Below are 26765 nucleotides of genomic sequence, written 5' to 3' on the forward strand. Positions count from 1 at the left end.
TCGGTTGCCGTGACTCTCGACTCTAGTCTGCAATTGAGCAATTGAGCAATTGAGCAATTGAGCTGTCAATCACTGTGGGATTTCTCAGCAAACATGACAGCAGGAGAGTGAAACATGTGCCCCCAACACTGGCTCTTAAACACCAGGTCCTGCTGTTGGTTCGACATATTCACGACTGCATTAGTTAGCGGTCAATGATACCAGTGGTGGCTGCAAGGGACCCTCAAAGTACTAGTCTATCTACCAACCTGCTAACTAAATGCTAACAAGCTAATGCTAACGAGCCGCTTCAGGGCCATCTTTAGTGACATCACAAACGGGGAGTGTTGGAAATCTCGTGGTCATCTTTGGGAAGGGCTAGACCTGCCGTCTGTCAGATGATATATACTGTGTGTCAAAGCTCAACGCCTTGGAGAGGACAATTCAAAGGAGAGAACTTCTAGAGAGGAGAGAGCTTGTGATAAAAACAGCATTGAGGCCCCATGTCTTCAGGAAACTAAGAGGATAAATCTCGACCAAGCAGAGTCGAGGCCCAATCAGCTCCTCGTCTGTCAGGCTCCAGCCTTCATGTTCACGTTCCAGTTAGACACGGTGACTCAAAGAAGGATGCTGTGTGAGGGATATGTGGGGAGATCAGCAACACTGATCCCCAATAGCACAAGTTATCGATAGATGCCCCAAAGATGTGTCTTGAAACACAACGTCTCAAATCCTCTCCAAACAGCCGGTCTGCATTGTGACCAGAGCTTCTTTGTGCCAGAAGCTTTGTTCTTCTCTTAATTCCAAGCTGCCAACTATATTATGTAAAGGATGCTTTCCTCCTTCTACTCACTCAGCAGAAGGCCCAGACTGAGGAGAAGAAGCGCTCGGCCGATCGATATGAGAAGGTCTGTGGCCTTGGACTGAGGTCCAGACGTCCCTCTCTCTCCTCAGTCCCCCCTGAAGGAGCTGTACTCCAGCTCAGGTTCAGACGCAGCTCCGTGGGACCACAGAGTTCTCTCGGTTAACTCGGTTAAAGTGGTGGGTCAGAAAGCAATGACGTATGAGGCCACGTGTCGTTTGGTTAAGAGATGTTCCTGTATCTGAGCGGTTCCTGAGGTTCCTGAGGATCAGGTTCCTCCTCAGGAACCTGAGCGGCTCCTGAGGAGGTCTCGGCCGACCTTGAGTCGGAGTCACCTCAGTGAAGCGAGGGGCGGGGCGGCGGCTAGAGGCTACTGTCCTGATTGGACGCCTCGCAGGACAGCTTCTTGTGGCGGGGCGAGGTGGCGGAGGCCAGCCGGGTGGGGGAGGGGGAGGCAGTGGAGGAGGAGTCGCTGCCCCCCCCGCCGTCGGAGCCGGCGCCGGAGGAGGAGACGGAGGAGAGTCGGGGGATGGCGGGCGCCCGCTTCCTGCTCAGGAACAACCCCCCCTCCAGCATCCCCTTCTTCCTCCCCCCTCCCTCCGCCGGACCCTCGCCGTCCTCGGGCGGGGGGGGTGGGACCTTTCGCCGGACGTCGCTCCCGGGGACGGGGCTGTCGGGCGGTTGCCGTGGGGATTCCGGAACGCCGTCCGCCGCCGTTCCCGGCAGAGCGGCGTTGAGCGAGCAGCCGGTGGAGCGGCCGCCCCAGACCTCCAGCGCCGAGGCCTTCCGCTCGCCGTCCGGGGCCTCCTCCGCCGCGGGCCCCCCCGCTGGGCTCTCCAGGAGGCCTCTGCTCAGGGAGAAGTTCTGGAAGTCTCTGCAGAGAGAGGGAGAGGTTGACCCCAGGGGGGGAGCATGAGAGGCCGAGCCGCTCCATTGACCTTTGACCTTTAGGACATTAGCAGACGCTTTTATCCAAAGCCACTCACAATAAGTACATTAGTCAGAAGAAATAGAAAACGACGATAAATCTCTGTCGGTGCAGTAAGGATGTTCATAGAACCAAGTGCCAAGCACTAAAGGGCTGATTATGGTCCCACGTTCACGCAACGCAAGGGGGGGTTACGGACCCCTTACGTCCTTGCGGGACCCTCCTTGCGTCCACCGCAAGGGGCCGGACGTGCGCCTCCCAAAAATTGTAACCTTCCGTCGAGGAGACGCAGCAGCAAGGGCTGTGACTGGTCCGCTCACTAAAACCTGACGCAGAACCATTAAGGTTCACGGCCGCGTCAAAGCGTCTGCGTCGCCATTGCGTTGCGTGAACGTGGAACCATAATCAGCCCTTAACAATCACTAGGTTAACCCGTTCCCCGTACACAACAGAGTTCAGACTCAGACGGAGGCGGTGGTGGGTGTCTTTACCGGTAGCTGTTGAAGGACTCTGTGCGGCGGGCTCTGGCCAGCAGGGGGCTCTCTCTGTAGGGCCGCACGGCTCCGTAGCTGACCTGGGGCTCTGGGGGGGCCGTTTGGGGCTGCAGCTGGAGGCTGGAGGCCAGGAGGACAGGGCGGGGGGGAGGTTGGAACAGTCAGCCAGGCAGAATATGATCCAAAGACACCGTATGGATTTATTAAGTTAAGTGTCACTGCAATCAACATCAGTATCTGGGTTATAACTCCATGATAATTAGTGCATTGAGTGATTTTCCGTGTCTACAAGCGGTTTAATATCAGATGTTTCACCTCGAGCAGGAGTCCCGAAGGCGTGTGTGATGCAGCACCGAGGGGGCGGGGCTAATGCTGGGCGTGGCACAGCGGGAGGAGCTCAGGTCGCACTGGTCCAATAGCTGCAGCAGCTCTTCCTCCGAAGGCCCGCCCACCTCTTTGAAAACACCAATCACAAGAAAAACACTCGTTAAGAAAATCACACGCATAGCAAAAAGGGCTCGGCAGAAAAAGATTGAATTCCCTTCACGGGCCGGTTCCATCGCTCCCCGTCCCTCTCACTGACCGTCCTTCTTCTTCTCCTCCCCCTTGTTGGCTGTGTCCATGGCGGTCGTCAGGTCCCACATCTGGATGCTGCCGTTGCCGTGGCCCGTGAACAGGTAGCGGCGGGGTCGCGACCCCATCCTGCTGGAGCCCTCGCACTCCCGCACCATGAAGGAGGAGATGGTGGTCCCGTCCACAGACTGCACCTCGCAGATCCTGACACACACACACACACACACACGCGCACACGCACGCACGGACACAGGCACACACACACACACACACACACACACACACACACACACACACACACACACACACACACACACACACACACACACACACATGCACACGCACGCACGGACACAGGCACACACACACACACACACACACACACACACACACACACACACACACACATATGCACACGCACGCATGGACACAGGCACACACACACACACACACACACACACACACACATATGCACACGCAGGCACGGACACAAGCACAAACATACACGCACGCATGTACACAAACACACACACATACGCGTACACGCACACGCACACCCACGCACACCCACACAGACACAGAGACACGCACACACAGGTGTGAAAGGTGCACGAGTAGAGCCGATGGGAGAGGAAATCTTAAAGGGTTTTTCGAACAAAATCCATTTAAAATGGTGGAGAGACCACGTACAGGCTGGAGCGAGAGAGAGAGAGAGAGAGAGAGCGTACCTCTTCCCAGTGGAGGACAGTCTGACGAAGAGCTTGTTGGTGATGGGGATGACCTTCTGGATGAACACCTGCTGGTCGTCTCGCTCTCCGAAAGGACCTGCGAGCAGAACGACACGGTCACTAGGAGGTCCTGTCCATCCCTCCACTCACTCTTCGTCTGGACTCCCTTCCTCCTCCGTAGTGGCCTGTAGCCCTATAGGGGGCTTTCTGCTTTGGATCTCCGCAAATTGGCCTCCTGTGACATTCATGGACTCATCCAGAGCACCCCACACACGCACACACACACACACACACACCCCCCTACCGATGTGGTTCCCGGAGCAGTAGCTGTTGTGGCTCTCCGTCTCCTCCAGGGAGAGGATCTTGAAGGAGGCCAGCGGGGTGGAGCCCGGCTGGGTGGAGATCATCCCTCTGAACCGCGTCACCGACCACGTCCGCACGTGGTTGTTGTCCGCGCACACTGAGGGGACAGGGAGGACGTTAATCAGGTTAGAGGGAGACGTCTGTAGGTCTCTTTCTCTCTCCCTCCCCCTTTCTTTATTATTCCCGTCCCTCTGTCTCTCTCTCTGTCTCTCTCTCTCTCTCTCTCTCTCTCTCTGTCTCTCTCTCTTTCTCTCTCTCTCTCTCTGTCTCTCTCTCTCTCTCTCTCTCTCTCTCTCTCTCTCTCTCTCTCTCTCTCTCTCTCTCTCTCTCTCTCTCTAAGGATTTTACAACACATCTGAGCTATGGTAATCAAGAGAAAAGAACAATCCTAACTGTCTCAGGTCACATGATGCCATGAGGTGTTGTTGACCACAAAGCGTCGTATCTATAGCAACATACGATGTAGTCCTATATATTGGTGTCCTCCCTGACACCAGGTAAGCCCCCCCCCCCCCCCAGGGGACCCTACCTGACACCAGGTAGGGTCCCCTCCCCCCAGGGGTCCTACCTGACACCAGGTAGGGTCCCCTTCCCCCAGGGGTCCTACCTGACACCAGGTAAGCCCCCCCCCCCCCCCCCCAGGGGTCCTACCTGACACCAGGTAGGGTCCCCTCCCCCCAGTCCCCTCCCCCCCCCCAGGGGTCCTACCTGACACCAGGTAAGCCCCCCCCCCCCCAGGGGTCCTACCTGACACCAGGTAAGCCCCCCCCCCCCCCAGGGGTCCTACCTGACACCAGGTAGGGTCCCCTCCCCCCAGGGGTCCTACCTGACACCAGGTGCTTCTCCGACAGCATGATCTTGGTGACGGGGCTGCGGTGGACGGTGAAGGTCTGGAAGAGCTGGGGGCCGGACCCCACCGTCTCGGGGTGCTGTACGATGACGCGCACCGCCCCGCTGCTGGTTCCGTAGGAGATCTCGATCCAGTTCCCGCTCACACCTGGCCGGGGGTTTGGAGAGGAACGTTTGGATGAGGGGGTGAACGAATGAGCGGAGAAATTAATGAATGAACTGATATTCAAATGACGGCATCAATGATTTTCCCTGTCCTGAAGTGTTTGAGTAGTTTAAACAGTGTATGGTTTAGTAGTCGTCTTCATCTTACCATATTGAATTCTGGTCACTGCCATCCCAAGTTGAAAGTGTATGGAAAAACAATCACGGATGGCAAATGATTATTACATCCCAGCGAGGCCGGCTATGACATTCGCTAAAACGGCTAAAAAGCTAAAACTATTACTGTAAAAGTTCACAAGACAATCAGATGTGCACGGTGATACCAATCTAAAGAAACAATGAACAATAGTATATCTGAATCATATCAAAGTATTATATAGTATCATACTGAATTATCATATATTTTGAACAGTGCTGAATGAATCGAGATGAAAACTACTAATCCCATAGACTGTTGACACCACAAGTTCAGATAACACCGGTATGTTTCTCTAATTAAAATGTGTTCTTACAGGTGAGTGTATATCGCTGTAACCCGACAGCGGCTGTGAGTCTCGAGTCTCATATCTGATAGTGATCTGCAGGCATGCAAATTAAGATGGGTACTACAGTGCGTATTCTAGCGGCGGTCGCCTGCGTGTACTGACTGGTTTTGGGCGTGAGGTACACGGACAGCGCGGTGATGGCGTCGTTAGACGGGTCGTGGTAGAGCTCCGTCACCAGCAGGTCGTTGTCCTTCATCCTCAGGGGGAACTTCTGCATGTCTGAGGAACACAACCAGTGACAGAACACTGAACACACCAGCATGTCTGAGGAACACAACCAGTGACAGAACACTGAACACACCAGCATGTCTGAGGAACACAACCAGTGACAGAAAACTGAACACACCAGCATGTCTGAGGAACACAACCAGTGACAGAACACTGAACACACCAGCATGTCTGAGGAACACAACCAGTGACAGAACACTGAACACACCAGCAGTCACCACTGCCATCTGGAGTGGTGTGAGTGGGATTGGTGAGTGTGTACCTATGTAGTAGATGGATCCATTGTTGCAGCCCAAAAGTAGGAAGGACCCTGCAGTATCACAACTGGTGATAGGTACCACATCCTGAACCTGCACCAATGAGAGACAGGGAGAGAGAGACACACACACACACACACACACACACACACACACACACACACACACAGGCGTTTATAAAAAAACTTTATAGCATTTAAAAGGAAATTAATAATAGCAGTATCACGTTTTTTACCTGCCAGTGTTGCGTCACTGCGTTCCAGACGCCCACCTTCCCAGTATGGCTGGTAGCCACCAACTGGTTGCCAATAAAGAACAGACTGTCTACTGGGACACCCAGACTGAAGACCCCTGCACACAAAAACAAGATTCGTAAGCAATTCTCCATTCTCAATCTAGGCATTTGTACCTTCTACACGTGGTGTAGAACTTATCTCTAAGCTTAACTTAGTTCTTCCGTCGATGTAGAACTTATCTATTAGCTTAACTTAGTTTGACACTCGGTGTAAACTTTGCAGTAGCAGTAAAGGCGGACTGACAACACTTTTCAATGATTGTTTTAAGAATTTGTCATATAATACAATCGTCATTTACGTGAGCTCTTGTTCTACTCTGTTCTCATACACCATAGAAGAAGATGTATTATTTACACATTGTGTAAAATCTACATCCCTCAGAAATATCTCCTCCGTCTGCACCAAGTTTCAGTTCACGACGGTTAATAGTGATATCACGAGTTATACAACCAGACAGGCTGACCACATTGAGACACACTTTATGACTGAAAAGATCCCAGGAAGTTCAATTCTGTTGTTGTTTGAGCCGCACATCCTATGCGTTCTCAAAGTACCATCAAATATTGACTCTACAATTTACAATCAATATTTAAAAGTGCCAGCATTGCTGCCTTCCCAGAATATGGAAGTGAATTGAACCCTCACTTCAGACCAAGCTTACTATATGATACAATAAGACAGCTACACCCGCCCTTATTTAAGCCCATACCGATCTCATTGCCGCTCCCTCCATCTTGGATGCTCCAGAGGATGATGCTGCTCTCCGAGGCGGCCGCCACCATCTTGTCCTTGTCGCCATGGGGACCACCCACCACCTTGGCGTTGAGCGCGATGCGTTCGATGGTGGAGTCGAGGTAGGGAGAGGAGAAGACCTGCTGCCACCCGGAGGACTCCTTAATCCTGGTGGAGATGAGACGCACACACACGGTTAGAGACACACACACACGGTTAGAGACACACACACACGGTTAGAGACACACACACACGGTTGGAGACACACGCACACGGTTAGAGACACCAAGACACAGTTAGAGACACACACACACGGTTAGAGACGCACACACGGTTAGAGACACACACACACGGTTAGAGACACACACACACAGTTAGAGACACACACACACGGTTAGAGACACACACAGTTAGAGACACACACACACGGTTAGAGACACACACACAGTTAGAGACACCAACACACAGTTAGAGACGCACACACAGTTAGAGACACACACACACGGTTAGAGATACCAACACACAGTTAGAGACACACACACAGAGACACCAACACAGTTAGAGACACCAACACACGGTTAGAGACACACACACAGTTAGAGACACACACATAGTTAGAGACACACACATAGTTAGAGACACACACACAGTTAGAGACACACACACAGTTAGAGACACACACACGGTTAGAGACACACACACACGGTTAGAGACACCAACACACCGTTAACCCACGCAATGCCCCCCCACAGGCCCCCAGAAAGCAGAAAACATTACGTTAAGAAGGTAAGACGATGGCCATGCTAGAAATATAACTAGTTCACTAACGAGCACTTTATTACTAAGTGTGAGTCAAAGCTGTTTAACAGCCAATCAGAGGCTGAGGACCTGTAGCAGATGACGTAGTGTGCGTATGCGGCGACGATCCAGTTGTGGTGTCCGGTTATGATCAGCACCTTCCTGGGGTCGATCACGGGCCCTGAGCGTGGACAGACACACAGAGAGACAGTCAGCTTACAATACAGTTATTATGCAAAGAAAAGCATGCAAAGTAAACTAAAAGCTCCCATGCCATGGATTCCTAAACCATCTTCCTATCAGGCAGATGAAATCGCTCTCTAAGAGCTGATGTGTCACCGTCGATCGACTCACGGCGCACGTTAAACCCAAAGCGCTCCAAACTCTGTCGGAGCACGTTAGCCTCAGTCTTACAGCGCCGCAAACCCGCGCGAGCACGCTCGCAAAGCACGGGCAAAAAGGACCCCGTGCCTTCAATGACCTCATTCGTGCTGCTGGCGGACCACGGCTGAACACCCAGATGTTGTTACGTGATCTCTGTAAGTCAGAGACACGCTCGCCGACTCCAGGTCCCAACCTTGAGAACCGCACGACTCCAGGTCCCACCCTGGAGAACCGCACGACTCCAGGTCCCACCCTGGAGAACCGCACGACTCCAGGTCCCACCCTGGAGAACCGCACGACTCCAGGTCCCACCCTGGAGAACCACACGACTCCAGGTCCCACCCTGGAGAACCGCACGACTCCAGGTCCCACCCTGGAGAACCAGAACCAGAGCCTAGAGCCCTGTGACACCCTGCTTCCCCCCCCCCCCACCCTCCCTGAGGCCTCCAGACACCCAGGGGCCCCCGTGCACTGACCCAGGCGCTGGCTGTCGTCTTCGGGACGCGGGGGGGCGGGGAGCGAGGGGTGCGTAGAGGGGCCGGCTCGGACGAAGCCCCCCTCTGCCCCGCTGGGGGCGGGTCGGTCTTCGGGACTGGGGCCAGGCGCTGAGGAGGCGGAGCTCCACTTACGGGCCGGGACGACTGGGAAGGAAGGAACATGTGACTTGGCTGTTTTGAATAGCTTGCCGATTAAAACCGGATGAATATTGATTACAATCTACTTTTCCATACTCTTCTTCCTCCTGGTACTGAGCTCGGTGCCTGGAAACACTGAGGAAGTGTTCCGTTGATCAATCATTCATGCTGTTTATAATTTATTCATGCAGGTTATTGAAACAGGTGTCGGCCCAGGACTCTGATTGGTCCGTTCTCTCGTTTGGCCGATGTGATTGGTCCAGTACCTGGAGGCGGGAGGTAGCCGTGGAAGAGAACACTGCCACAAGACGAGCGGTCGAGCTCCTCACACAGCAGCAGACGACGCACTGTGAGAGGACACACAAACACACACAATAAAACGCACAACGTCATGCATGTACAATAGACACAAACTCACAAAATACAACGCACACCCTGGTCATACATGTACAACTACACACAAACACACAAAATATAACGCACATCCTGGTCATATATGTACAAGAAAATTACAACGCAATGTACAAGAACACACAAAATACAACACACCCCGGTCATGCATGTACAGTTAAATATTACACATTCACATTTAATACATTACAATAGTACGGATTATAACAACACACGTCTTATGTAACCATGTCACAGTTTGGTATATTTTCTGTGGTGGAAAAGGACAAGGCCTATTTATTGAAACACGAGACTCTCCCGATGTGAACGGCTGTGGCTCTCTTACCTAGAGGAGTTATTCCATAGAACTCTGCTTCATGACGCAGAACGCTGATGTTCATCCCTCTGCCAACAGACAACACAATGCATCATGGGAGTTGAGGAAACATAAAACCAGTAACAATCTTCGTCAGCAAATGTCTGCTGATCTTTTTAAGGGAGAGCCTTTATGAAGATGTGACTGTAATTAATTTGGATGGTATTTATATATAACTCAAGTACTTTGAAACCAATAGCTAAAAATAAGTATTGGCATCAGAATGTCCTGTATGTGTTTTTTTTTTTGGTAACTCTTTATTTAAGTGGTCAATGTTATCAACATGTTCAGTTGTTTCCCATCATCCACCCAATAGTCTACGTAGTGAAGGGTTCTCACCGCAAGTCCAACTCTTTGGTTCTGAGAAAATTCAAGATGGGTGCAAAAGCGGTGGGGTCGCGATCGATGAAGATCTGGATCACAAGAGGCATTCACAGGGTGACACACAATTCCTCTTTCACTTCATCTCATGAGGAACTTGATACTGTCACACAGTCTGTCTGCAAAAGGCTCTGATGTAACACTTTGGTTGTTGGGGTCGATCTACATAAAGCCAATAGCTAATGAGTGAACAACAATGTTTTCCTTTATATGTGTTTAGTTGGTTTGTGGATGTGGCCTAGGCCTGGTTTAGACAGACAAACAGACAGGAGGAGACAGATATACTTACAGCTCCAGTTTCATCCCTGAGCGTTGATATCCTGCCACTCAGCAAACTGAAACACACACACGCACACGCACACACACTAGTTAGTTCAACCAAAAGTTCAGTAAATTGATGTTCAGCACATTTGAAAATGTCAAATGTGTGTACTGTAGTGTTTGTGTAACTATTTAATGCTTAGATCTATAGTGACACCAGGATATATACTATGAGTGCAGATACTGACAATAAACACAAAAGACTTTAAGACAGCTGGACAGACCAGTTGTCAGATAGGGGGCTGGGCTCAGTGATTGGTTTAACGCAGTAATGATAGTGACATTAGCGCCCTGTCACCACGCATTACCCTCCAACTCTTGTTCATTTGCTTCAAGTGTTTAACAAACACAAGACGCTGTTATTATTGTCAACGGTAACCATGACATTATTGTTGGTTTTAAAGTCAATTGACAATGCATAAAACAGGTAATAACACTGGCATTAACACTGCCGCAGTTAAAGGGGTTGTTATCAAGCTATTGATGCTCTCAATATGGGGATAGTGTGACATTCAAGTTGGGTTTATTGGTTTATCTACCGATGACATCAGGGAACAAACCTGGAGAAGAAGGAGTCCGGAACCCAGATCAACGTCTGCCTCGAGGTGCTGAACCTGCAACCACAATGACACAACCCTCAGTGATGTGATGATGGGTCATGCTGTTAACGAGGATGCTGCCCCCTCCCCTTCATGCAGTATGGGATGGAACAATAACACAACATGACTGGTATAAGTCACATCCATGACGGCTGGTAACCGGAAGGTTTCTAGTTCAATCCCCGGCTCCTCCTAGCGGAGTGTCGAGGTGTCCCTGAGCAAGGCACCTCACCCTGACTGCTCCTGACGAGCTGGCTGTCGCTTTGCCTGGTCAACACCGCCGTCGGTGTGTGCATGAATGGGTGAATGATTGGCAATATTGTAAAGAGCTAATAAAATAAAAGCGCGATATAAATGCAGTCCATTGACTATTTAAGTCGAGCATGTCACCTGCATACCAGTCAGTCAACACGCCTATGCTCATCAATACATCATCACATGCAGTGATGGGTAGGTGAGAGGGTTCCAGCAGCTGTCACGCACTCCGACCTACCGAGTCCCGCCGACGTTCAGCTGGATGATCTCACCCATCCCGGGCGCCGCCGCGGGGGTCCCGTTCGAGGCCATGTCGCTCGCCCCGGTGGACTGTGTGTCCGTGTTCAGGTTATTATTGGTGTATTGCGCTGTATAAAAGATGCGACTACCCAACGGTGCGGCTCTCTCTCTCTCCCCCGACCCCGGTTACGTCCCCCGCCTCACTACATCTCTCCCCCATTCCCATCAGATGTCCCGCTGCGGCACGGCGGGCGTTGAACCGACAACCATCTATCGAGGTGCGCACAGCCAACGCGAATAATAAATTATCCCACAACACGCATTTTAACCCATCTTGCGCATTATCGGGGCAACGCGAAACAGCTGCCTCTCCCCGCCGCGCGTCACTCACCGTGCGCCTCCCCGCTGGGTGCGCTCGGTGTGTTCACCTCCTCGTCTTACGCGGAGTGACACCGCGCATCGGAGCCGTTAAGCACCGCGACCGGACCGGATCCTGATTAAAAACACGCACACAAACGAGTTGTTTTTTTTACGCGTCCAAAATAAAGCGCTATACCCTTTTCGTTCTGTAAGATTTTTTATGTTCGATATTGCGTTTATTTCCTGCGGCCGACACTTAAGTCACCGTTTATTATTTTCCGTATTAAATATACAAATACACATATTATTATTCAGCTTATTATGTAACATAATAATATGAAAATATAATAATATATTTTATAACATATAATTAATTATATCTAATTATATTGTTGAAATCCAACAGTTGTCTTGGTGGTTTGGTCCAACATGCGTAGTGCTGCGCAGTATGTGGTCCTCGAGGTGCGCCCTGCCACGCCCACTCCTCTCTCAGTGGTTTGGTCCAACATGCGCAGCGCCGCGCAGTACGTGGTCCTCGAGCTGCGCCACGCCCCACCCACTCCAGCCCTGCCCCGCCCACTCCTCCCTCAGAGAGACAGAAAGCTTCCGGTCTCCCAGGACCTGTCTCACCCTCCCTGGGGATAGACAGTAAGTCCTGCTGGTCTCCCCTGGTCCACCCTCCCCTCACTAAGTCACCAGACGGATCTGAACGGGTGAGCGCCATTCATGGTTTTACATCTGCGTGTTTGTGAATTGTTTTATAGTGTTGGTGTTAGCTTAGCAGGGAGAGTTAGCCTGGGTGCAGTGTTGCCAGATTGGGCCAGATTTACTACCCAATCTGGCAACCCTGGCTGCGCGACTGCCTGTTGGAGCTTCAGGACCAGCATGTTTTAAAGTCCTCCCTCACCTATGGACTACAAGCAGTCCGGACCAAGGGACTTAACTCACTTATCTGTTAAAAGGAGCAAAGCTGAGGGTAAAATCTGTACAATTTGTTTCTGATTTCTTGGTCGTTTGAATAGACTGCGTAGTAGGTTGCGTCGCGGATTTCCACTGTTTATTCTGCTTTTATTATAGGACAATTAGTCAGAGGATCATTGTCCTTCCCTTCTATTTTGACCTATATTTTGAGTTATCTTTATTTACTTTATCTGGTATTGTGGCTGTTGAGGCCTACGATTTTTATTCTTGTGTACTTGTACAATAAGATGTCATAAAAGTAATTCTGATTCTGTAGTCCTTCAGCTCCGGGCTCCTGAAGCGAGGACCGAGGCGTGGGTGTGACCCCCCGCCCCCGTGTAAGCCCCGTGAGGAGTGAGGAGGAGGAGGCCCCCTTGTTAGGAGTGAGAGGACGAGACCCCCCTAGTGCCTTCAGCGGCCCTGGAGAAGACCCCTCCACCAACAGGCTGTCTGACCATGTCCGAGGGCGAGCCGAAGACCGCCGCGCCCGCGAGGGGCCACAAGGTGGACCCCAAGGCCCCCGGCGCCCTGCAACCCCACCAGGGGCCCGGCGCGACCCCCATGTCCCCCCCGGTGTCCGCCAGGGACCCCTCCGCCACCACGGCCACGGAGGACGAGGACGAGAGCGAGGACGAGTCGGAGATCCTGGAGGAGAGCCCCTGCGGCCGCTGGCAGAAGCGCAGGGAGGAGGTGAGGGGCCCATGGGGAATGTTGGGGGGCTTATCTGGGGGGGGGGGAGGTGAGAGATTTTTAGTTGCAACACATTTTTGCAAAACACCTTTGTGTCTTTCTCGCCGCCCTTTGGCAAGCGTGAAGAAAGACTAACAGAGAAAGACTAACAGAGTCTAACAGAGTTATAGACTTGTGCAATAGACGAGAAGCAAACACTGCAAAACCTGTTGTATCGGTGAATGAAGGTTTAATTATTTTAAGATCTAATCACTTATCATTCTGCACACGTTACTTTTAAGAGGAGCCAGTTGGCATGTATTAACTGGAATTGAAACCAGTTGAGGTGTTTTAAATAGAATTGAAGTTGTCAGAATTCTAACGCAGGCAGAAATGTAATTAAATACACAGTTAGTCCTCAAACGTGTCTCTTAGTTCCCAAGGCTTAACGAGGGCTTGATACTCGCTGGTCCTTGGTTGATTTGGAACACTAACCACCATAACATGTTGCCCATCCCCGAAAGTTAACATCTGCCTCATCTCATGCAGATCAGAGAAGGCTGTCTTTTGTAATATTATTAATCAGTCTTGATCTGTTTTTCTTCATTATTGAAGAAATTAATCACTTTTTATCTAATTATGTGTTACTTTTTTTCAGTCTAGTCGGTTCATGTGCTGGTTTGATTTTAATCAAAGCAAGATGAGAACGACTGGACTAGTAAACAAAAGAGGAAGGGAGGAAACATGGAGGTCAAAACATGAGAGGAGATCCTCAGGGAATCTGTGGGGAAATGCTGACCTTTATAAATGAGGGGAGGAAAGGATTCAAGAACTAGAAGAGTTGAGTAGGACTAAAAAGCTGCAGAGTAGTGAAATAACTTTCACTCTTTTCACTCGCAACATTTTGGCATATTTTGTTAGAGATTAATTTATCAGGGTAGTTAAACAACCAGGCAACAACAACAACAACATACAATAAAAAAGAAGAAAATGTATGTTGAGGTGAAATGTACCATATTGTATGTATATATTTAAAATGCACTGTTCCATTGACGTCGGCGTGGTGCCTCTGTATGACTTAGGTGAATCAGCGCAATGTTCCAGGAATAGACGCTGCCTACTTGGCCATGGACACAGAGGAGGGGGTGGAAGTGGTGTGGAACGAAGTCATGTTCTCCGAGAGGAAGAACTTCAAACTGCAGGAGGTACACACAGACACTCACACCGAGACCAGGTCGTCTCTGGAGACATCCTGTTGAAGAACTGAAATCATATTGGACATGTTTTACCTTGTTGCTTAGGATGGACGTTGTCTATGTTAGCTACAATGTTAAAACCGTAGGCGTACTCAAAGATGTAAACATTAAGCCTGAAGATATTTCTTACTGCTATGGAGACCTGATTCACTTAGAAAACAGAAGGTTTAAGAGGACGTTGGTGAAGAAGCATGCTATTGTTTCAGTGGCTCAGGAGGTAGAGTGGGACAACCAGAAGGTTGCTATTTCGATCACCGGTTCCTCCTAGCTGAGTTTCAAAGTGTCCCTGAGAAAGGCACCTCACCCTGACTACTGCTGATGAGCTGGCTGTCGCCCTGCATGGTTGACACCACCGTCGGTGTGTGAATGTGTGTATGAATGGGTGAATGTGAGGCAAAATTGTAAAGCGCTTCGAGTGGCCACTGGTTAGAAAAGCTCTATATGAATCCAGTCTGTTTACCATTTTACAGTTTTTGTTGTGCAAGAAGACAGATAAATATAAATACCTCCAGACAATGGGGCTACAGTGAAATTAATAGGGATTATATTGGGATTATTCAGGCGGTTTTGGCAGTACTCTTTGCATATTAGGCAGATTTTAAGGAATGCTATAATAAGATTCCTACTAATCAGTCATAGACTAAACACATAAACATGAGAAAGGGCAGCTGTTTCCACTGCCTAATGTGTATTTATTAAAGGTTGTGTGAACTGAACCTGTGTCTCAATAGACAGGAATAGGTCTGTATCTCTATAACGCGCAAGCGTAGTGTATGGTCCAATGTCTTTGGATTCACAACCAAACAGGCCAGTGCGTTCCACTGAAGGAAAAACCTGCCTGCTGTTTTCTTCCACACAAATGGAGACCAATTGAGAAGTGTTAAGTTATCTCCTTTTAGATTTCTCTCTATCCACAGCGAAAAGAGGATACGATGGACTTGTGTATCTGTCCATGAAGCAAACACGACTCTGGTTTCTGAGGTTGTTGTTGTTTCAGAGCAGTCATCAACAAGGTCACGGCCTTGGAAGTCATCAGTTGTTGGTGTGGTTGTTGCTGGGATGGACACGGTGTTAGTACTGTGCAGCCGTGTGGGAAATCTCAGCATAGGATGTATATTTACACTTTTCTCTCTGAGTCACCATTACGTGTGTGTGTGTGTGTGTGTGTGTGTGTGTGTGTGTGTGTGTGTGTGTTTCCTATAGGAGAAGGTGAACGCGGTGTTTGATAACCTGATCCAGCTGGAACACCTCAACATCGTCAAGTTCCATAAATACTGGGCCGACCTCAAGGAGAACCGCGCACGGGTGAGACACACACACACACACACACTAGGACACACACGCTAGTCCAAACGCGGTGGTGGAGGATTCAGGTGGACAGCCGGGCCTCCTGCTGGCTTCATGTTGTTCCTGGTTCCTCATGGTTTATTGTGCTGGCTTCATGTTGTTCCTGGTTCCTCATGGTTTATTGGGCTGGCTTCATGTTGTTCCTGGTTCGTCATGGTTTATTGGGCTGGCTTCATGTTGTTCCTGGTTCCTCATGGTTTATTGTGCTGGCTTCATGTTGTTCCTGGTTCCTCATGGTTTATTGTGCTGGCTTCATGTTGTTCCTGGTTCCTCATGGTTTATTGGGCTGGCTTCATGTTGTTCCTGGTTCCTCATGGTTTATTGTGCTGGCTTCATGTTGTTCCTGGTTCCTCATGGTTTATTGTGCTTTCCTCCAGGTGATCTTCATTACAGAGTACATGTCCTCTGGAAGCCTGAAGCAGTTCCTCAAGAAAACCAAGAAAAATCACAAGACTATGAATGAAAAGGTAACATGTGGCAGCAGAACATGCACGGTTGTGATGTCCAAAGCATCTCAAGTGTCAATGCCGTGAATCATGCAATGACATTAGACTATGGATTATGTGTCACGAGGCTCTAAGGTAGGACAGTGTCGTCTTAGATGGACAGAACACTCCCATTGGGGTCGTCTGTTGTTCGTAAATAGACGGTGATGTCATGATGGCTCGTGTGTGCTTCTGATTGGATAGGCCTGGAAGAGATGGTGCACTCAGATCCTCTCAGCGCTCAGGTCAGTATGAGGAACTTAATCTGGCCTAGTATTTATTGTTCTGTTTAAGCACGAGAGGGAGGGCTGTTGTACTGAATATCAGCACGGCTGTGTCGGCCTCTCGTGTGATATTCCTTTTGTACAACAGTTCTAAAAGCACCATTTATCAGTTGACAGTAATAACTAACATCAGATTATGATCTGTTTGGATGGAACTGTTGCTAAGCAACACATAAACACACTAGCTGGCCACATTGTATAGATCTACGCGTTACGTTGCGTTCCTTCGTCCTCTTCTGGCGACAGTTCGTAATTCAACTCAAATATGTCTGGAAATATGTTTGTCTTTGCGGTGCAAAGTTTGTCGCGATCTAAGCTACATACAGACACCATTTTAGAACACCTTTAAAGCGGAGTGATGCATGTATAGTTAAAAGTCCCGGTGCTGTTATACTCTATCAGCACTCATGGGATGCCTCTTGTCCAAATTACTTGGTTGGAACTTACTGTTGTATAATATATAATATATATATATTATCTTTGGCCTCATATAGCATAATTGCCTAAATGTCATATTGCATAAATGTCATATTTTCAGGTTTTCAGGAAACACAAAAGATGTTTTTATTGATAGTGTAAGAGTACATTTCACCAGTTGTAGCCTAGATAGATAGATAGATAGATAGATAGATAGATAGATAGATAGATAGAGCCAATGAGGGACAGTGAATCAGCAGTGTTAGGGGAGTAGTTATCACAAGGAGGCAGATATCACAATTTTGCCAAATTATGACTTTTATGCAATTTATGTCATGAGGCTAACGAATATAACATAACAGATTGAATGTGATATTGGAGTTTGGATTACACACGGTTAAAGCTCTAGCCGTGTACTGTCTCAGTGGTGCGCAGGTGATAGTGTGATGACATAGTGTAGTGATAGAGGGTGATAGTGTGATATAGTGTAGTGATAGAGGGTGATAGTGTGTAGTTATAGTGTGATGTGATAGTGTGATGATATAGTGTAGTGATGGAGGGTGATAGTGTGGTGATATAGTGTAGTGATAGTGTGATGATATAGTGTAGTGATAGTGTGATGATATAGTGTGGTGATAGTGTAGTGATAGAGGGTGATAGTGTGATGATATAGTGTAGTGATAGAGGGTGATAGTGTGTTGTGATAGTGTAGTGATAGTGTGATGATATAGTGTAGTGATAGTGTGATGATATAGTGTGGTGATAGTGTAGTGATAGAGGGTGATAGTGTGATGATATAGTGTAGTGATAGAGGGTGATAGTGTGTTGTGATAGTGTGATGATATAGTGTAGTGATAGAGGTGATAGTGTGATGATATAGTGTAGTGATAGTGTGATGATATAGTGTAGTGATAGTGTAGTGATAGAGGGTGATAGTGTGTTGTGATAGTGTAGTGATAGTGTGATGATATAGTGTAGTGATAGAGGGTGATAGTGTGATGATATAGTGTAGTGATAGTGTGATGATATAGTGTAGTGATAGTGTGATGATATAGTGTAGTGATAGTGTGATGATATAGTGTGGTGATAATGTAGTGATAGAGAGTGATAGAGGGTGATAGTGTGTTGTGATAGTGTAGTGATAGTGTGATGATATAGTGTAGTGATAGAGGGTGATAGTGTGATGATATAGTGTAGTGTTAGTGTGATGATATAGTGTAGTGATAGAGGGTGATAGTGTGATGATATAGTGTAGTGATAGAGGGTGATAGTGTGTTGTGATAGTGTAGTGATAGTGTGATGATATAGTGTAGTGATAGAGGGTGATAGTGTGATGATATAGTGTAGTGTTAGTGTGATGATATAGTGTAGTGATAGAGGTGATAGTGTGATGATATAGTGTAGTGATAGTGTAGTGATAGTGTGATGATATAGTGTAGTGATAGAGGGTGATAGTGTGATGATATAGTGTAGTGATAGAGGGTGATAGTGTGATGATATAGTGTAGTGATGGAGGGTGATAGTGTGATGATATAGTGTAGTGATAGTGTGATGATATAGTGTAGTGATAGTGTGCCTGCTCTTCCTTCCAGTTACCTCCATTCCTGCGACCCGCCCATCATCCACGGGAACCTGACATGTGACACCATCTTCATCCAGCACAACGGCCTCATCAAGATCGGCTCAGGTAGGGAGCTGGTGTCAAACCCCACAGCGGAATCACACTGGACACGACCCCCCCCCATCTCTCAACCTGGGGGGGGGGGGGGGGTCAGTGTTTATAATTGGTAGTAACTAGCTGTCATGTTGGATCGAAGTATGCAGGTGGAATGTAATCCTCGCAATGTTACTATGGCTTGGTGGATTGTGATTTGACTTGTGTATTCTGTTTACTTTACTGTATTTTACCAGGAGAGTCTTTTGAGATTAAAAGCCCTTTTCAGTAAAAGTGTCCTGGCCAAGATAAAGCATAACAGCACGCCATGCACAGTTTGGACAGACGATAAGACAATAAGCCTCACCCAAACAAGTTACAGTACAAGACATACTTAGTGAGAGAACAACAGATTCAGATTCAAAGAGCTTCACCAGTCCGTTTTATAAAAGCCTTCACAGGTTAGAGGCCGACTGTTAAGTCCTCAATGAATGCTTTTAAAACATTAAAGGGAACCAGTTCTATCCTGTAATGAGCTCATCCTGAAACAGGCTCCAAATAAGAGCCACTGTAGCTCAAGGTATTTTCCCTCGGTCTGTGCGTGTGTTTGATGTCTGCTAAAAGGACACTGACCTGGTATCGAAGGGACAGGCCACCAGTATCCCCCCTACGGCGATGGGTACGCTGGTTAGAAACCAGTTACAGGCCAGTTATAAGCTGAGCCTCGCCTGGCTAGGAGGGCAAGATTTAAAGTGCATGACCTGTGTTGTACAAGAATAAATGCAATATTTACTTATAGTTTAGTACTGATGCACAGATCCTTTGTTGTATTATATTGTTTCTCCTCCTGAATGTGTCCCCCTCTTTAACCTTCAAGTGGCTCCAGACACCATCAACAACCTCAACAACCACGTGAAGACATGTCGCGAGGAGCAGAAGAACCTGCACTTCTTCGCCCCAGAATATGGAGGTACAGATTAGAAATACTGCCCTACCACCAAAATAAGAGGTGTGTGTGTGGGTGTGTGTGTGGGTGTGGGTGTGTGCCTGGGTGTTTTTTTCTCCTGAAACAGACAAATTGATTGATCTAAGCTGTGACTTGTTACGTTGTATGATCTCACACACACACTCTCTCTCACTCACTCACTCACTCACTCACTCACTCACTCACTCACTCACTCACTCACTCACTCACTCACACTCACACACACCTATAACCAGAAGGTTGCTAGTTGGATCCCCGGCTCCTCCTAGCTGAGTGTCGAGGTGTCCCTGAGCGAGACGCCTCACCCTGACTTCTCCTGACGAGCTGGCTGTCGCCCTGCGTGGTCGACTCCGCCGTCGGTGTGTGAATGTGTGCGTGAACCGTCACTTTGGGAAAAAAAGCTTCTTCTAAACGCCCTAAATGTAAATCAGCAATCTGTCTAATGTTCCCTCTCTCATACTTTGAAACATCTCACACCACCCTCCTCGGCACATGAAGTTCAGCGTTTCCTAAATGCGTTCTTAAATGCGTGACGTCGTGTGGCTCTGATCTCCTGTGCCCCCCCCTCCCCACGCAGCGGTCAGCGACGTCACCACCGCCGTGGACATCTACTCCTTCGGCATGTGTGCCTTAGAGGTGAGGCGGAGGCGGTGGACCTTCTGAGCCATGGGGGGGAAGAGGCCCTCACCCCGTTCCTTGACGTCCGTGTGCGTCTGGTGTGTGTCTGTAGATGGCGGTTTTGGAGATCCAGGGGAACGGGGAGTCGTACGTCTCCCCGGAGGCCATCGTTAACGCCATCCAGTCCCTGGAGGACCCCCTGCAGAGAGTGAGACACCAGTATATCTCCGTCGGGGCAGTAAGGGTGTCCATAGGACCAAGTGCCAAGCACTAACCATCACTAGGTTAACCCATTCCCCGTATACAACGAAGACAGCTTGGATAAGATGCTTCACAATGCTAAGAACTATTTGTGCAAGGGCGTACAACGTACATTAAGTAAGTGCATTAAGTACTAGGATGTATGATACGCGATAAGTGCGTACATTAAGTGCCAGGACGTACAACATACAATGAGCGTGTACATTACATTACATTGCTAAGCCCCCCCCCCCCCTCACCCTGCAGGAGTTCATCCAGAAGTGTCTGGAGGCGGACCCCAGCCGGCGACCCACGGCTCGGGAGCTGCTGTTCAACCAGGCGCTGTTCGAGGTCCCACTGCTCAAGCTGCTGGCGGCCCACTGCATCGTCAGCCACCAGCGTAAGTCCACTGGGCCCACTGGTTCTCTCCCAGAATAACCCAGCCAGGATCCAGGAGAGGGGGAGAATAATGGCGTTGCAGCGTCGTACCAGACCATGTTGACATTTGCATGAACCCTTCTCATGGCTGACCCCAGTGGTAATGGAACCCGTTACCCTGATGGGGTTAATGCCTTGCTCTGAACTATTGAGCTACACAGGACCAACCGAGAGGCGCTGGTCTGTGTGTGTGTGTGTGTGTGTGTGTGTGTGTGTGTGTGTGTGTGTGTGTGTGTGTGTGTGTGTGTGTGTGTGTGTGTGTGTGTGTGTGTGTGTGTCTGTCTCAACCACTCTGCGGTGTCTTGCTGCTGCAGATATGATCGCTGAAAACGCCTTGGAAGAGGTCACCAAGAACATGGATCCTAACCTGATCCTCGCAGAGAGTAGAGCCGGCGTCCAGCTCAAGTAAGAGATGGATCAGATACTGTAGGGGTGGTGGTCAGATACTGAAGATCACTGTTGGGACCAAAGTCTGCCTCGTAATAGGTTTTTGTTGAATGTCGCTGATTAGCGTTTTGTTCTTTTTTTCTGCTTAGACTCTCCCAGTTCCCAGCCTTGGAGCTGGATAAGTTCCTGGAGGATGTGAGGTAAGAAGTAGAAGAATAGTGAAATCAATCATGAATCATGAATCAACCATTCCAGATTTAGATCAGGAAAAAGCTTTTTTTTTATTCCCACACAGAAGAAGGTATAAAGTCCCAGTCTATTTCCAGCATGTGGTTGTCTTTCTCTTTATTGTGCTTTCTAATAACATCACAACCTTTAGGTGCATGTTATTGCAATACATTATTCCAACACATGGGGGCACTGGTGGCGTATTGTCTTGTATGTTGGTCATGTATGTTATCTGTGTAACACATGCCTGTATGTTATTGGGATTGAATTGTATTTACTTTAAATACGTTACTAAGGCAATTGTTTTGGGGCTGTGGTGGGCTGTGTTAGTTTAACCATTCTTTTCTTTGTAAGTGATTATTCATATTTTGACATTGTTTCTTCCATGGAGTTCAGCCTCCTCATTCAATTCATCTGTGTGTATGGATATTGTGTGTATGTATATTGGGGCCCGCCCTATCCCTTCTCCCCCATCAGCTAATCCCGTTCTGTAAATGGCATGTGTTCCTTGAGCAAGACGCCTCACCCTGACTGCTCCCGACCAGCTGGCTGTCGCCCCGCGTGGCTGACTCCGCCGTCGGTGTGTGAATGTGTGCATGAACGGGTGAATGTGAGGCAATGTTGTGAAAGCGCTTTGAGTGGCCACTGGGTAGGAAAGCGCTGTATGAATGCAGTATATTTCCCATTTATTTAAACATGACTCTCTTCCACTTCCTGTCTGTGAGGAATGGGATCTACCCCCTGACCGCCTTCGGTCTGCCCGGCTCCCAGCAGCCCCAGCAGGAAGTGGTCAAGTCCCCCATCGCTACGCCCTCGGTGAAATCCCCCACCCCCGAGCCCACCGAGCTTGAGACACGCAAGGTTGGGGGGGTTTATAACTTTGCCTCTTCATCCCACGCTTCCTATCATTTGGTGGTGACATGTTACCAAATGCACACGTTTGGTTTTAGATGGTATGATTAAGCCTATGAAAATGGTTCAAATGGAAGCTGTTGCACTTGTTTCTGCGTGACACAGCTGTTTGTCTGTGCCTGTAGGTTGTTCATATGCAGTGTAACATCGAGCCAATCGAAGAGGGAGCAAAACCTCATGCAAGTCTCACACTCGCATCGCATCCTGCACATATTGGCCATCTGGTCTTGAGTTATGCAACAGCCTACATTTATATTGATATATATATATATATTTATGTATTTTTGTTTTTATGTATATTTGTATTGACGTGTGTCTTTTCCTCCCTTGACAGTTGACATTACTGTTGAAACTGGAAGACAAACTGAATCGACACCTAAGCTGTGACTTGCTACCTAGTAAGAGAACGCACACACGTTAATTGGTTTCATTTTATTTTGATACTATTGGTTTGATTGTTTATAAGTTAAGTATATGGTATGCATGTTTGGGTAAATCTTACACTGTTTGCATGCATTGCACACAAAAATCCATGTATTTAACGTCTGCGTCAGAGTGAGGGTTAGTCTTCCTGGGCAGCTATAGTATAACGCTACGGTTTTGTGGCGCCTTTCATATTCAACTTCACTTATTAAAACACTCATAACAGTTACACGACGACAAGGGGATACCCCTCATTCCTAAAACTCTCAGCCCAGACACATTTCTTCACATAGTGTTTGAATTCTATCTGAACCAATGAGCTGACCCTTTAAGAGGAGAAGGGAGAGTGAGAATGTGTCTTGAGTGTCGTGCATGGTTTTTAAGGGTTGGGAGAATGCTGTGAACACACGGGGTGTCCCTAACATTTTGTCACATGTCATTGTTGGTCGACATTGTTTGAGAAGCAAGGTCTTCATGTTACTGGAACCGACCTGATTGAGGAAGAGAAAGTCACACACTTTACATTCATTGGAGATGAATGGCCACTGTGCAAACACACACACACCCCCGGACACTCACACACACACACACACACACACACACACACACACACACACACACACACGGAAACACTCACAAAGACACACACACTCGCATATGAACATGCACGCGCGCACGCACTCACACACCAAGCCACTCCTCCGGACACCTCACTCTCACTCCCTGGGGTGTGAGTGGAATGTTCAGTATTTTGACTTTGTGGAGAATGTGAAGCCGGTGGCTATCCCAACCAACAGCTGGAATGGCTCATCTCCACACAGTGTGTGGAGATGAGCCATTCCCCCGGTGCATATATAGCACAGCCTATGGCCTGCTCTCCCTCTATCTGTCCTCCATTGGCTCCTCATCCCATATCTCTCCCGTCTTGAGCACACAGATTTGACTCGCATGTGTCACAGAATGACACACAATCCGCTCACGCCCTGGCCAGGCACACCCTGGCCTCTCTGTGCCTTCCCCCAGCGCTCTTTATCAAACCCACTGATCACAGCTCAAAGTCCACAGCATTGCTGCGCCTGTATGCCAGCTTACCGCATGCTGAGACATTCAGTCTCCCACTCTGCTGCGGCATGTTTCAGAGCAAAATGCATACATTACATACTAGTTATGTAATCCAGTGATCTACTGGATTCAGATCACTGGCTTCAAATTCTTGAAACACTTTCTCATGATTGTATAATAATTGTAATTTCAATTATGGATACAGGACAATTTATAGCGTTTTAGTAGTGAGTGCATGGGATATATTCATTAAAGTGTGTTTGTGTGTTTTGTAGATGAAAATGTTCAAGAGCTGGCTGGAGAGTTGGTTCATCTGGGATTCATCAGTGAGGTGAGAGCTTTTAAAGATGCCTTTTCAGAGCTCATGTATCGGAACGCGTGTCGGTGCGGGTGATTTCTGTACCCTGAGAGTTTGAAACTGGTGATTAAGTACACACGCACGCATGCATGTACGCCATCATCTTCTCCATGTGTTCATGGGTCCTTCGCATGTGCGTTCTCATCGCCGTATCCATGGTAACCGCGTGGTCCTTGTCTCCCCCCTAGGTGGACCAGAGCCGTCTCGTCTCCGTCCTCACCGAAGCCTTCACCAAGTTCTTCAGCCGGAACGGCTCCCTCAACCCGGTCACCGTGTCCTCCTAGGAGCCCCGCCTCCCCCTGGCTCTGTCGCCATGGCGACGCTCTCATCCTCTGTGACATTGCTTTTCCTTAACGACTCCAATCAGTCAGGGCAATGAAGCATTCCTACTGGCTGGCCCGCGAGGCCACGAGGTGGCGACACTGTAAAACAATGTAAACTTTCTATAGGTAAAGGGCAGTACTCCTTTTTTAACAGGCAGAGGTAAAGCTCTATGAAGCCATTTGCAGCGGGGGGGGGGAGTCTCAAGAGGATTTATGATTGTCAGACGCTGGGGGTTTGAAACTATTGTAATTTGAGTCGCTTAACTTACCACAACTGATCTGCACAGCTCCCCCCCCAGAGAAGCTGAACCAAAGAGGCCACAAGGGTGGTATGAACGTTGTGTTCAAGAGAACGCAGTCTAGCTACAGACCCAGAGAGCAGACCCTCGCTGAGGGGCAGAGAGCCCACTGGGAGAGCGTTTGGGGCTACCAGTTTACAGGTTAATATGTAATGCATGTTCAGCTTCCCGCCGCCACTTTAACAACACGGCCATATACTCAGATCACGGCTAGACACAACCATTTAGAAACGCAGAAGAATGCCTAAACCTCACCATCTATCGCAGATTCTGACTTGCATATCTGAGCTTTAGTTTCTGGGTTGGATGCTGCATGTGCTTCTGGTGTTGGTCTACATAGAGACCTGAATCACGTCTTGATTCAGGTCTCTATATGGACCAACACCTCCCTTCCCTCGAGCCCCACCAACCCTACACTTGCTACACCAACCCATCCACTCTGGTCTGTTTTGCACTGCCTTATCAAGGGGAAGGCCCGTTTACCGATTACCGATTACCCCGCGCTCTCTCTCTCTCTGTACTTAGTTCTGCTTTCACATCTCCAAACTACACGGCCTTTACTGTTGCCTTAACGTGATTGTATTCGACCTGGACAGAGGTTTATAGTTGTGATTCTGTTCGTTACATGGTCTTGTTTTTTGCAATATTGCCCTAAAAGTATTTAAGGGGAAATGTTCTCTGTGGAAACGTCCTCCTGTAGGTCTTTACCCAGACGCGTTTAAAGACGCACATGGGGTGGGGGTGAGACGTGGTGAGGGTGAGACACCTGGTGAGGGTGAGACAGGAGGCCATGTGTCAGTGTTACTGTCCACAGGTTTTACATGTGTGCCTTGCTCCTAGCGCCCGTTCAGTGTGCTGCCGTTTGTTGTGGTCGCCACTTCGGAGTCCTACTTTTCCCTCCCGGGGTCCTATTGTGTCGTTACCATGGTGACCCGCATGTTACCGGAGCGGCTTGCCTCGTACAGCTGAATGTTATTTAAAATCCGACGTTGTTTGTGACGTGACTTTTTTTTTTTTTTTACTCGTTATATACTGTGACGTTACATAATGGCTGCCTTCTCCTCCAGTCTGAGCCAACGTGAGGCAGGGGTTTCGGCCTCTTGGTCGGGTTGACGATGGACCATGTGAATCAAACTAGAGTTGCCTATTGGTTGAGATCTCATCAACGCCGTAGCTTTCACACATGGCTGGAGCCCATACATAAAAATGATATTTTTTACATAATGTCTGGACCGTTGTTATAGGAGGTCTCAGACAAGGTATTGTTTAGTTTGTTGAATTTTGGGCTTGCTAAACTTAGCAAGTATTCAAGGGGAAATGGGCTGGCTACACTAAGAAAGCCCAGGAAGTCCTAGTGCTTTGATACAGGGCCGGGTGATCTGAAAGCATGTGATCTGTTGTTGGGTCCATAGGGGGCGGTATTGGGCGCATATGATTTGGCTAACCCTTTTTCTCTAAGAAGTAATGTGTGCCTTTCGTGATGAACAGGGAGATTCTCTTTGGGCTTACCACGTTTCACTGACTATTGCATGCTCTGCTTGCAACGTCCTGTAGATTCAGCCATTCCCAAAGTAAGATGATAAACATGTTAAATAGAAATATTCATGTTCGACTTATGTTTGTTTAACACTTCTCTAAATAAACTTATTTCAAGCTGCTATGACTTTTTTGTTATGTTTTTA

General features: G+C 48.5%; 2 protein-coding genes across 4 annotated transcripts in view; one reads left to right on the forward strand and one right to left on the reverse strand.

Annotated features, from left to right (window-relative positions):
• Positions 1-11556, reverse strand: part of kctd3 (potassium channel tetramerization domain containing 3) — a 14621-nt gene extending 3065 nt beyond the window's left edge. The window contains exons 1-20 of one of the 2 annotated variants that reach the window (XM_079736086.1): positions 11377-11556; positions 10845-10898; positions 10253-10298; positions 9922-9995; positions 9553-9611; positions 9083-9163; positions 8658-8822; positions 7888-7978; positions 6977-7167; positions 6207-6322; positions 5977-6064; positions 5589-5705; positions 5090-5107; positions 4754-4924; positions 3869-4024; positions 3565-3661; positions 2847-3040; positions 2579-2717; positions 2261-2383; positions 1-1715 (exon numbers count right to left, since the gene is read on the reverse strand). The exon at positions 1-1715 is cut by the window's left edge and continues 3065 nt beyond it. In XM_079736086.1, coding sequence (XP_079592212.1) covers positions 1205-1715; positions 2261-2383; positions 2579-2717; positions 2847-3040; positions 3565-3661; positions 3869-4024; positions 4754-4924; positions 5090-5107; positions 5589-5705; positions 5977-6064; positions 6207-6322; positions 6977-7167; positions 7888-7978; positions 8658-8822; positions 9083-9163; positions 9553-9611; positions 9922-9995; positions 10253-10298; positions 10845-10898; positions 11377-11450 — 2565 coding nt within the window. In that variant the 5' untranslated portion in view covers positions 11451-11556 and the 3' untranslated portion in view covers positions 1-1204. The remainder of the gene's footprint in view (positions 1716-2260; positions 2384-2578; positions 2718-2846; positions 3041-3564; positions 3662-3868; positions 4025-4753; positions 4925-5089; positions 5108-5588; positions 5706-5976; positions 6065-6206; positions 6323-6976; positions 7168-7887; positions 7979-8657; positions 8823-9082; positions 9164-9552; positions 9612-9921; positions 9996-10252; positions 10299-10844; positions 10899-11376) is intronic. The other variant, XM_079736087.1, reaches the window with a different exon arrangement.
• Positions 11557-12319: 763 nt separating this feature from the next.
• Positions 12320-26740, forward strand: LOC307075438 (nuclear receptor-binding protein-like). Of its 2 annotated transcripts, none has more exons than XM_079736016.1 (18): positions 12320-12451; positions 12976-13388; positions 14450-14572; positions 15827-15928; positions 16348-16437; positions 16660-16700; positions 18749-18843; positions 19688-19780; positions 20373-20431; positions 20526-20621; positions 20921-21053; positions 21406-21496; positions 21628-21678; positions 22432-22567; positions 22744-22797; positions 22953-23016; positions 24379-24434; positions 24650-26740. In XM_079736016.1, exons 2-18 carry the CDS (start codon positions 13155-13157, stop codon positions 24743-24745), a joined length of 1614 nt encoding a protein of 537 aa, XP_079592142.1. In that variant the 5' UTR covers positions 12320-12451; positions 12976-13154; the 3' UTR covers positions 24746-26740. The 2 variants fall into 2 exon arrangements, with proteins under 2 accessions (XP_079592142.1, XP_079592143.1); XM_079736017.1 differs by lacking the exon at positions 12320-12451 and adding an exon at positions 12647-12714.
• The last annotated feature ends 25 nt before the right edge of the window (positions 26741-26765 follow it).

Source organism: Pollachius pollachius, assembly GCF_949987615.1.
Source record: "Pollachius pollachius genome assembly, chromosome: 5".
NCBI lineage: Eukaryota > Metazoa > Chordata > Actinopteri > Gadiformes > Gadidae > Pollachius > Pollachius pollachius.